At 47.1% G+C, this 12043-nt stretch overlaps 1 protein-coding gene across 1 annotated transcript in view; it reads right to left on the minus strand.

The window, feature by feature from the left end:
• Nucleotides 1–12043, minus strand: part of CYB5A (cytochrome b5 type A) — a 180868-nt gene that overhangs the window by 62668 nt on the left and 106157 nt on the right. Inside the window, exon 3 of the mRNA XM_078687805.1 lies at nt 6447–6476. Coding sequence (XP_078543931.1) covers nt 6447–6476 — 30 coding nt within the window. The remainder of the gene's footprint in view (nt 1–6446; nt 6477–12043) is intronic.

The following is a 12043-nucleotide window of genomic DNA, read 5'->3' on the forward strand; positions in this document are numbered from 1 at the left end:
AAGCTGGGTTATGACTGACTGACTAGCATGCCTTTAGCAGCCAGGAGTCAAGGTATGGGAAAATGTGTACTTCCAGACTCAGAAGACAGACATCGACCACTGCCAAGGCTTTCTTAAACACCTGAAGGGCAGAGGTAAGGTCGACGGGGCATGGTGAATTGAAAGTGTTCCTAGTCTGCCTTGAACTGAAGGCAACACATATGTGACCTCAGCATTAGTATACGCAAAGATGCATACTGCAAGCCAAAGGACGCTGTCCAGTCCACTTGGAACAGTGCCGACAGGATTTGAGCCCGTGTGAACATTTTGGACCGGTCCTTCCTCAAAAAGGCATTCAGTGGGTGGAGGTCCAAAATGGGCATGACCCTTGGTTCTTCTTCAGAATGAGGAAGTAACACACGTAGCATTCTCTGAGTCAGACATCCATTCAAATGCATCCTTGGACAACAGAAGGTTGACTTCCTACACTGCAGAGTGCTCCTCTGCAAGTCACCCTGTATGAGACCAGATGGATCTTTAGCTGGAGGGGGCAATGTCGTATTTTACCTCCTAACGGCCAGAGCAGTCAAGTAGGTGCTGCCGTAGGGGAGGTAGAATTGGAGGATTTATGTTCCTATTGAGCTGAACGGTTTCTACTGGTGCCATGTTGCAACCCCAGACGGACTGGGTTGGTTGCAGTACATGTTGTGGTCTTTTCCTTGACACCTGCATACCTGGTCACTAGCTTTTGGGTGACGAAGATGAGGTTAAGTCCCGGGTTGCTTTCTTGCTCTCATGTCCAAACTTAGACTTACTGGAACATTTCCGGGAAGTGAACTGTTCGCAATAGCAGCCTTGATACCAATCACTGGCCCACGACTTCGAATGAGAGTTGGATCTATTCTTTGACCAGGACCTTTCATAGTGTTTGGCAAGGCAGAAGCCTCCGGTTTCAGAATCAACATAGGGTGGATGAGACAACATTTGTCGCATGACTTACAGTTGTACCCAGTGCCCAAGCACCACAATCATCCTTGTACAGGCCCACAAACAGGAATGAGCACTTTAATAATAGTCATACCCGGGGCGTGGCCTAGCGTCAGCCAAGATGGCTGCGTAAAGAGAAAGCTCCATCGGGGCCGCGAAGAAGGCCGGAGATATCCGCTCTTAATCCTGTGCTTGCAGCCCTAGAATCATTTGCGGAGGCGTGGGATACCCAGCGCTCCTGCTGGGTGCCGAAATGTTGCCGTACGGTCTCGCACCTACGTAGAACGACAACGAGGAGCAGCGGCTCCCACACAACGAGGAGGTTCCTCGGAGCGGCTGGGCAGGACTCATACAGGCCGTGTCCGGACTGCACACTTTCCTGGCCTGCAAGTGGAGGGGACCGCCGCATGCGTGTCTGCAGACATCCGAGCTGCTCCCCGGAGACCGCGCCGTGCAGCCTGGCCCGCCCGGTAAGATCTGAAGAGTCGGGCGGGGTTAGGTGGGGCGCAGCGACGAAGCGACCACGAGGCCGAGCTCTCCTGCCTCGCATGTGGTGCCCATGCAGAGGGGCCTGTTTGGGGGACTCCCCCCTCCTCAAGCACTACCGGGATCTACCCACATACTGGACGGGCAGTGGCGGGGCTGGTGCCCCTGTCCGCGCATAGGCATTTGGAAATTGCCTCTTGCCGCGGCGGCATTGTGGGCTCAGCACATACCTTCTTCTCACAAATAAGTAAGCACTGGGACAAGAGCCTTAATCTCCTTAGTTGGAACGTCAATAGGCTAGGGGATAAGGTAAAGCGGGCTATTGGGCTCCAGTACATTAAACGACATGCTTGGGACATAGCACTGCTCCAGGAGACGCACCTAGTTGGAAACACCTGTAAGGCATTGAATAGATGGGGGTACAAACTCGTGGGACACTCCGGTTTCACGTCAGGTTCCAGAGGGGTTGGCATTCTCCTCAAACAAACCTTCCAGTTTAGCATACAACACACCTGGGCCGACGCACTGGGCGTTACTCAGGCGGTCTCAGGACAATGGGAGGGACGCACCCTTACGGTGATAGTAGTTTATGTACTCCCAAGTCTGCAGAATCAGACCTTTATGGACCTAGGGACTGTCATGCTCTCGTTTCCGGAGGGTCACCTGGACCGATAACTGCCCGAGACATTGGCACTGCGAGCAGCTGGCTCACAAACTTTCTGGAGGCACTAGGCCTCACGGACCTCTGGAGAGCACACCACCCAGAAAACAAGCAATACACTTCTGCTCGGGACCACACCTTCTCCAGACTAGACTACATGCTCATGCCCGCTTCACAGACAATGACGGTACGCAAAATCAGACACATGGCAAGAGGAATTTCAGACCACTCGCCGATATGGACACACTTGACACTGAGCGACAAGAGGGTGGGTAGTGTAGCACCCCTTAACCTGTGGTACCTCCGCAATCCCACAGTAAAAACCACACTCACAAAAGCCCTCGACCACCACTTTCGGGAAAAATGAAGGTTCGGTCGGCTCTTCCGCCACTCTCTGGGAGGCATTTAAGACAGAAATCAGGGGGCAAACATTGTCAGCCTTTGCCGGGTCGCTTAAGGAAAAGTTCAAGGACATGGCTCGCCTCGAGCACTATCTCCTCCGCCTGGAGGAAGAAGTGGATGGAGGGGATGGGATGCACAGGACACTCTCCATCAATTACAGTTGAAGAAAACGGAGTATAAAGCCGTTACAACAGACATGGCCAAAACTCTGGCAAGAGATAGGGACAGCAGACTGTACGACCAGGGAGACAAAGCGGGAAAATTAATTGCTTGGTTAGACCGGAAAGAGAGCGCAAAGGCTGGCCCCGGAACTAAAGAGTAGCTCCGGCGCGGTGTTAACAGACCCCCAGGACATAGTTATTGAGTTTGCAGACCACTACAAAGGGGTTTACCAGAACGGCTCAGCGTTGCGACATCACTCTGCCTACCCTCACAGCCGAAGAACAGCAAACATTAGACAGCGCCTTAACGACTGATGAAATAGCACTGGCCATTAGGAACTTCCAACCAGGGATAGCCCTGGGTCCAAATGTACTGCCAATCGAGCTGTAAAAGCTTAAACCTGACAAATTTGCCCCAGACTTCAAAAACATGTTTGAGGAGAGTAGAGGCCGTGGCAAACTTCCACACGATCAACGACTAGCAACGTTAGGAAGGGAAACCAAGAGACGAATGCTCATCATATAGACCCATTTCCCTTTTGAACGCGGAACACTAAATTCTATCTAAGTTGTTGGTAAGCTGGCTAAAACAGGTTATATGCAAATTGGTGCACCCCGATCGATCCGGCTTTATGCCTCATCAAAACACAGCCTTGAATCTACGGCAGTTACACAGCATACTGGTGCGACTGGCCACTATCCGAGAGGACGCGGTAGTGGTTTCGCTGGACGCCACCATGACGTTCGGCACACTGGAATGGCCGTACCTATTCGCGGTTCTCAAAAAGTTGGACTTTGGCCCCAACTTCATTGGGTGGGTAAAGCTCCTCTATTCAGACCCACTGGCACAGGTGGTAGTAAACAACAAGAAATCTGATGCATTCACCCTTAGCCGAGGGACACGGCAGGGCTGTCCACTCTCACCCTTGCTCTTCGCTCTCTCCCTCGAAACGTTGGCGGCCTGGATACGTAAATACTCAGCCATTCGGGGACTCAAGTGGGGGAGGGTTGGGAGGACCGCATCTCCTTGTATGCAGACGACATTCTGTTATATCTCGCCTCTCTTCACAAGTCACTCCATATGATTCTTGATATTTTCACAAGCTTTGGGAAAAATTCTGGGTATAGAATTAACTGGATTAATTGTTTCTCTATGTTCTCCATGGGGACCCTCCCTCCCAACCTCGGGGCTGCCTCATACAAGTTGCTCCAAAGGGGTTTAAATACTTGGGCATTTTTATTATATCTGACACTAAACTTCGCTATGAGCTTAACCTTCTTCCTCCATTACAAAGGTTAAAGCGAGATGCGGCGTCCTGGAAGGCGCGGTCACAGTCTTCAAAATGATGTAAAAAATTGTAAATTGATACTCTATACGCGCACTACTCACCCGCAAGGGTCTCAAGGCGCTTGTACGAATTCCGCTGTGGAACCCATCCTGGCTTTCCCTGTGAGGTGTCCACTCCTGGGCACCCCCTAGGTGGAGGCCAGGCATCCTTAGCGTTGTGGGGGCCGTTGTAGAGATTAAGCAAGCTATTGCCCAGAGTTGCAGAGTGGAACTCCATGATTGGAATAGGCACCGAGGCGAGAATTATCAGGTCCGTGGAATTTTTGAGACCAAGACCCGCCGAGGCGGGGAATTGAACCCTGGTCCCGGGCTAGACCTCTGCATCAGGGTCTGCCGCTCTAACCATTGAGCCACACTTCTCCTTCCGTGCATCCTATATGTCCTGCAAAACTCCCCTGACCCGGTTCCAACTAGGTTCTTCAGTGAAATAGAGAGCATCCAAAGGGACCCTTCTGTGGGACAGTAGACCACGTATAGCATTACACAAACTCACGCTCGGGTGGTACAACGGAGGCATAGGGCTCCCAGATATCAAAAAATACTATTGGGCGGCCCATCTGGCAGCCGTGAATCACTGCACGCATCGTCTCGGTGAGGACCCTGGACACAGGATGGATAGATGGCTACTCCCCGAGGGGATTTTAACAGAGCACTCTACTCCAGACCCAACAGATATTCGTTACCAGGACCCACAAAACACTTGGTCCAACTCTGGCACATAGTAAGTCGTAGACTAGGATGGGAACAAAAACTCACACCAGCCACTCCACTATGGGACGCGGAACAACTAGGCTCCCTTGGGATGACCAAAGGGTTTGATAAATGGGACCTCATTGGGTTGTCGCAAATAGGTGACCTCTGGGGGGCAGGCCAGGTGGTCTTGTTTGCCTCATTTCAGCAAACACATTAGTTAGCTGACACAGAATATTTCTGATACTTGCAAGTCCAACACTCCCTCCAATCTAACCTTCCAGAGTGGTCCTTCCCACCAGAATCCTCCCCATTGGAGGACAGACTGCTTGACGGCTACCTGCCAGACAAGGTCATCTCCCTCACTTATAAAAAACTTGTCAACAACACTCCAGATCCGCTAGTACCCCTTCGGGAGCGATGGGAGAGGGATGGGCTAGAACTAGACAATGAGTAGTGGCAGGAAGCAGTTGCCTCCCTATGGGAGGTTGCAATTTCATCCAGTCTTCACCTTGTTAAACTTAAAATTCTTCACAGAACCTATGTCTCTGGACCCCGGCTGGTACACATGGGTAGGGCAAATGATGGGCTATGCAGGAGGCAATGGGGCCTAGAGGGCTCCTTTCTACACATTATTTTGGAGTGCGGGCGTATTCAGGGATACTGGAGGCAGGTGCACGAGTGCATGAGTACAGTTTTGGCAGTTGTGATCAGGCCTGAAGCCAAGAGGGGTCTCTTGAATGTGTGGGAAACCACAGACCTCAACAGTAAAGGTAAGCTATGGGCAACTTTGGGGCAAATGGTGGCCAAAAGAAACATTGCTCGTTTGTGGGGAGCGAAATCACCGCCTACACTAGCAGCCTGGAAGGCGGACATGGATTGGTGTATGGTCAGGGAAAAATCTGTCTATGTAGAACGTGGTTGCCCCCAAAAGTGGATGGCTGTTTGGGGCAGATGGAATGTACATCATGGAAATGTATGTGACCTCCCCCCTGTTCTTCCCTCCCTAGACGATCCAACATTGCCGTAATCATAATAATAATAATCATGTCTCACTATGTATAGAGTGCTGATGTGCAACAGTCAACCCCCTAGAACTGTGCTACTGGGGCCAATGTGTTTATGTATAGATGTGACGCTATGGTTCAATAATAAAAACAGGAAACAAAAGTCAAGAGGCACCCCCTAAAATAATCCAAGGAAGGGTGCTATAATTGTGGACCACTACAGGACATATAGCATAAATCCCCAAATATTACTCAAACACCATAGGTTTCTAACGTACTTTTCAGCTCGCACTAGAGCTGCCACATTACACCCTCAGAAAAAGTGTTACTTTCTATGGATGGGTGGAAGTTATCAAACTTCAAACAATCAGGAGTATCTGAATACTGTATTTGTAGATGAACTACTATAATAAATGAAATTAAATAAATGAAAGAGGGGACAGTGTTCCAATAACCAAAACATGCCTCAAAAGATTGAGAACTTGACAGAGCTTTATCAGTATTGAATACATGGTTTCCCTTTTGATCAATGGGAAGCAAAACGTCAGCTATCAACGACTAGAGGTTATACACCTATCAACAACAAAGGACACAAAACGTATTGGTTTGCATAAAAAGACAATCAAAAATATTTGTACAGACTGCTAGGATTTACCAATTCAAAACTAACAGTAAGGCAAAATGTTCTATAAAATACAAAAATAATAATACAGTCCACCACCTACCGCAGGTTTCTGAAGCTTTGCTCGGTCATCCTATTAAAAAAAACATAATAAAAGTGTTACAATATTATTAAAATTGGGGAACAAGAATATGGAACATTAGTAGCCAAGGTTTTACATTTTGCAAAGGAGAAAGTCCAGGCATGTGACCACTCTTAACAATGGTCACAACACTGCACAGGAGTCTAAAATTAAGGCAAGCACTGGTATGCCAAAGTGTCTGGCTTATAACTGAAGAAGCCTCTTCAGTCACTGATGATTTTAGGCACTTAGTAAATCATTATGGATGCACTCTGTTACGCATCACTGGGTTAATTCATCACAGACTTATTCTTGCATTCAATCACTTACCCATCCACAATTAAACACAAATTCAATAAGTAAGATAAACTGATAAAATAAAAGTAGAAAAAAGAAAGCTGCTGCCAAAACGTGGCACGTATTATCAAAAAGTTGGTCCCTATTGGGGGGGGGCGGTAAGGAAGAAGTGTAGCCTTGGACTTCCACAGCAATAACGACAAAGAAATCCTCAGTAGAATTATTTGAATTACGCGGTAAGTACACGTATTTACTTAATTATAGTCGTAAAGGACAGAGCATTCATATTTTTCAAAAGATAAGGTGCTCCTACAGAGTGATGGCGCAGTGAAAGCAGGTAAAGTGATTAAAAAGTGCACTTGTGTGTTATACAAAACATATACATGTGACGGATTGTGACAGTATGTTGTTACTAATGGCACTTCTAGTACGAGTGTCAAGAGATGCAATCAAAATTTAAAACCAGTCCACAGGATTTTGTCGACGTTTCCACCCCATAGCACAATTATTTCGATTGGGGTCCTTGTCAGGATAGAATAAGAACAGGAGACACCAGGGAATTGGGGCCATAAGACCCACGACTGTAGATGTGTCACAGGCACTCTCGAGAAAATCTCTGTGAACTGCATTATTAAAGTAGCCAGGGACTCTGCTATATTCCTTGTCTGAACGGCTGTCGCATAAGTCCAGTTTGAGGGTTCAAAAAATGAATTTCAGGTTTAGTAGGTGTCAAGCCCAATCCCCCACAGCACTGGGAATAATCACTTTCATTCAGTGGAAATGTAATTCTGCGCTCTGGCAGGCACATGCTTGCAATAAAAATGAAAACACAACAGTGATGGACAGAATGTGGATCAATGTCACACATTCACCCCAGTCCAAAGATCTGGGCCCAAATCCATCGTTTTTCCACTCCACACCACCCTGGGTTAGACAATGGCGATATGCAAATCAGCGCTGACCCTGTGCCCCATGGGAACAGTCCAGTCCGAACTACAAAAGCCATGTCCTTCCCAGAACGGAAACAAGCATCCGAGGACCGGCCCGGTTTCGAGGTAACACCTCTCATCAGCCCGGCTAGCTTGAATCCAGTGGTGTGGAGTGCCTGGGACTCACGTCTGAGCATCCCCAGTACACTTAGAGCGGTAATTGCAAACACAACAGTGATGGACAGAATGTGGATCAATGTCACACATTCACCCCAGTCCAAAGATCTGGGCCCAAATCCATCGTTTTTCCACTCCACACCACCCTGGGTTAGACAATGGCGATATGCAAATCAGCGCTGACCCTGTGCCCCATGGGAACAGTCCAGTCCGAACTACAAAAGCCATGTCCTTCCCAGAACGGAAACAAGCATCCGAGGACCGGCCCGGTTTCGAGGTAACACCTCTCATCAGCCCGGCTAGCTTGAATCCAGTGGTGTGGAGTGCCTGGGACTCACGTCTGAGCATCCCCAGTACACTTAGAGCGGTAATTGCAAACACAACAGTGATGGACAGAATGTGGATCAATGTCACACATTCACCCCAGTCCAAAGATCTGGGCCCAAATCCATCGTTTTTCCACTCCACACCACCCTGGGTTAGACAATGGCGATATGCAAATCAGCGCTGACCCTGTGCCCCATCACTGTTGTGTTTGCAATTACCGCTCTAAGTGTACTGGGGATGCTCAGACGTGAGTCCCAGGCACTCCACACCACTGGATTCAAGCTAGCCGGGCTGATGAGAGGTGTTACCTCGAAACCGGGCCGGTCCTCGGATGCTTGTTTCCGTTCTGGGAAGGACATGGCTTTTGTAGTTCGGACTGGACTGTTCCCAAGGGGCACAGGGTCAGCGCTGATTTGCATATCGCCATTGTCTAACCCAGGGTGGTGTGGAGTGGAAAAACGATGGATTTGGGCCCAGATCTTTGGACTGGGGTGAATGTGTGACATTGATCCACATTCTGTCCATCACTGTTGTGTTTGCAATTACTGCAATAAAAATGAAAACATTTTTTTTTTTTTACATAGCAGCAGGTAACAGCCTTGCAAATGAATTGTATTGTATTGTTACATTTCTAAAATGGCTGTCCTGTTTAAAAGCAACACAATGGCAATTGGGAAGGCAAGGCTACAGCACACTATGAAAAATACCATTCCAAAATGGCTTCTCAGAAAACACTGCATTTAGCAGCAATCTTGGAATGGTATTGTGCATTGTGTCATTGTTGTACATGCCCAATATGGCCAACATTATGCTTTTAAACGTGGTAGTTTCAAGAACTGGACATTCAGAAGGCCGGTTGAGTACCCCTTCTTGAATACTCGAAAAACAAGCATTTACAATGCAATAGGTCTCGGTTTAATTAAGTTTGAGCTATTGGCATTGCTAAATATTGCAACACCAACTGCAACAAAAGTCTATAAATTGTAGGCCCAAAAAATGTTTATTTATTTCTGTAGCAATGGTGGCATGCTGCGCTTTAGATGAATATGTTTAAAAGTAAAGTGCGCCATACTGCGATTGCTACATTAGTTAATTGTGGATGTGTTAACAATTGATGTGTGCACTGATGGCTTGTGGTGTGTGTGCCTGTAGAAATTGTGCACTGATGCTGTGTGGTTGTGTGTGTTTGGTTGTCTGTGTGGTTGTGTATGTGGTTGTGTGTGCTTGTGTGTGTGCTTGTGTGTGTGCTTGTGTGTGTGCTTGTGTGTGTGCTTGTGTGTGTGCTTGTGTGTGTGCTTGTGTGTGTGCTTGTGTGTGTGCTTGTGCGTGTGCTTGTGCGTGTGGTTGTGCGTGTGGTTGTGCGTGTGGTTGTGCGTGTGGTTGTGCGTGTGGTTGTGCGTGTGGTTGTGCGTGTGGTTGTGCGTGTGGTTGTGCGTGTGGTTGTGTTTGTGTGGTTGTGCGTGTGGTTGTGCGTGTGGTTGTGTTTGTGTGGTTGTGCGTGTGGTTGTGCGTGTGGTTGTGCGTGTGGTTGTGCGTGTGGTTGTGCGTGTGGTTGTGCGTGTGGTTGTGCGTGTGGTTGTGCGTGTGGTTGTGCGTGTGGTTGTGCGTGTGTGTGTGTGTGGTTAGGTGTGGTTGTGTGTATTTATGTGTGTGTGGTAAACAGTTGTTTATTAATTCAATGTGCATTGAAAAATACTACACCTCACCCAAGCAATTCTTATAGCTTCAGGGGCTGGGAACAGTCTGAATTGCGGTATGAGAGTCTGGTGGCTCAGTGCACTAATGTGTCCAATGCAGGGGCCTGTGTTTGACCTCATGGTCACAGCTTCAAATCCTGGCGGGTCCACTCAGCCTTTCATCCTTCTGAGGTTGATAAAATGAGTACCATTGATTTGGGCAACAATAAGCATGTTATTCAGCGCCAAGATATCTGTGGGTGAACGTGCGCTTTACGAATACAAATGTTAGGTTATGTTTGCAGTTTGGAGGAAAATGTGTGAATTTTTGCAGCAATGTGGAAAGCTCTAGTATCCTCTGTGCCCCCATTCCCTGTACTTCTGAAGTGGTGTATTGAATGATCAAAAGGAATAATGTAAAAACATGTTGGTGTGTGTTCTGGAGTGGAAGCGAGGAGATAGGGACCGTTAAGAAGATGAAGACCTGAAAGGACTGACCTGTTGATGTAACTACCTAAGGGCCAAACTTGCCACCTGTCTAAGTGGCTCTAGACTCTTGTATGAAGTCCCTGCGCTCTAACTTCAACAGACACCAATTCGCACGTTTGGCGCCATACATTTTTCACTTAAACTAAGTTCACTTAAAACCCCTTTGAAGTTATTTGCATATTACTCGCTACATTAAAAAAGCACTTGTGCCTGCAGTAACAGAAACTCATTAAATAAAATATTGCTTACAGACTAAATAAGACATACAGTGTAGCAACCGATGTAAAAGGGCCAGTCCTCATGGGAGGTTACAAATGAAGACAGGGCGGTACAAAGGAGGGACTAACAAGCCTATTGACTAATCAGAACCCAAGCGTTTATGAAGGACAATGACACAAGCCAATTAAAAATATGGGTGGAGAGTGGGCGGGGCTTGGCGGGGCTTAAAGTGCATACTCGGAGAGCAGAGCATGCGCTGCGCAGGCTCAACCTAAAAAATAGTATCTCCGAAAGAGCAACTAGAGGAAGGACATATACCGGCAAGGAAGAAGTTATTCGCCCATGTTCCAGGGAAGGGGCACACAAAGAGGAAGTGTAGTGGGAAAACGCTGATCAAAGAGAAGCAAGGATATGAGAGCAATTAGAGCAACAAGGGAGTCAACCAATGGTAAGCAGTAGGCAGTATCTATGCCCCCTGTAAGTAAACAAGATGCCTAGCAAGCAGCAGCACATGCACTGCATCAGGCAAGACCTAAAAAGCATATGTATGCATACTGCGTTGCTTCCCTGAAGGCATCGCTTTTCGCTTGCATTAACAGCCTTTTTGCGTCACTGAATCATCATCATCATCTTTAAACAGATTTATTTTGGACATGAAAATCATTGAAAAAGGACATGAAAAATGAACATTAAAGAAACTAAAAATGCAAGAATAGATGGTATACTGGTGCTCTTCGTCCATGGGGTCACTACTCCCAGTCATTGTTTTCTTTGCACGGGGGAGCAACACTCACCCATACTGTCATTAGTAAAAGTGGGAGATTTCCGCAAAAATTACCCGGGAGGCAGCCATTACACTTCCTGGTCTCTTTGAGTAGAATCACAAAATACTTTATAGAAACCTATAACTTTACCTAACTTTACCTATTGGATAGAACATCTATTAATTTACACTGAACTCCACATTTCTGTTACAATTTCACTCCGATGCTAAATATCAGAACAGCTTTTAGAAACAATTCTTTGTTCCGGAGCAAGCCAGACATTAGAAGCATTTTTACCCGGTTCATCAGATCCCTTCTTGTTTATCTTTGTCTTTTTAGTGCTTTCCAGGAAAGCTACAATGATACCTATGAGTTGTAGGCATTTGCATATGACAATAATAATTACATAGTGTGTACATTGGAAGGGAGCCTGCTCTTCGAAGAAAGTACGCTCGCAGGAGCTACAAAGGCTAGGAATTGTAAGCAGTAAAAACACTCTATTAATACAGCTGGTCTTTTCATTTTTTGTTGCACTAACCTATAGTTACTGTAAGCTTCTCTGTAGATGTAAGCTCCCTTCAGCAGTACGAGCTCTTTTTATACCACATCTTCAGTAAGTATATCATACTGTGATGCTTGTTGTTTCATTGGTTTCGAACGAATCATTACAAATGTAAATCCCCCCTTACACCACTCACACA

The sequence above is a fragment of the Lissotriton helveticus genome, chromosome 4_1 (assembly GCF_964261635.1).
Source record: "Lissotriton helveticus chromosome 4_1, aLisHel1.1, whole genome shotgun sequence".
In the NCBI taxonomy this organism is placed as follows: Eukaryota; Metazoa; Chordata; class Amphibia; order Caudata; family Salamandridae; genus Lissotriton; species Lissotriton helveticus.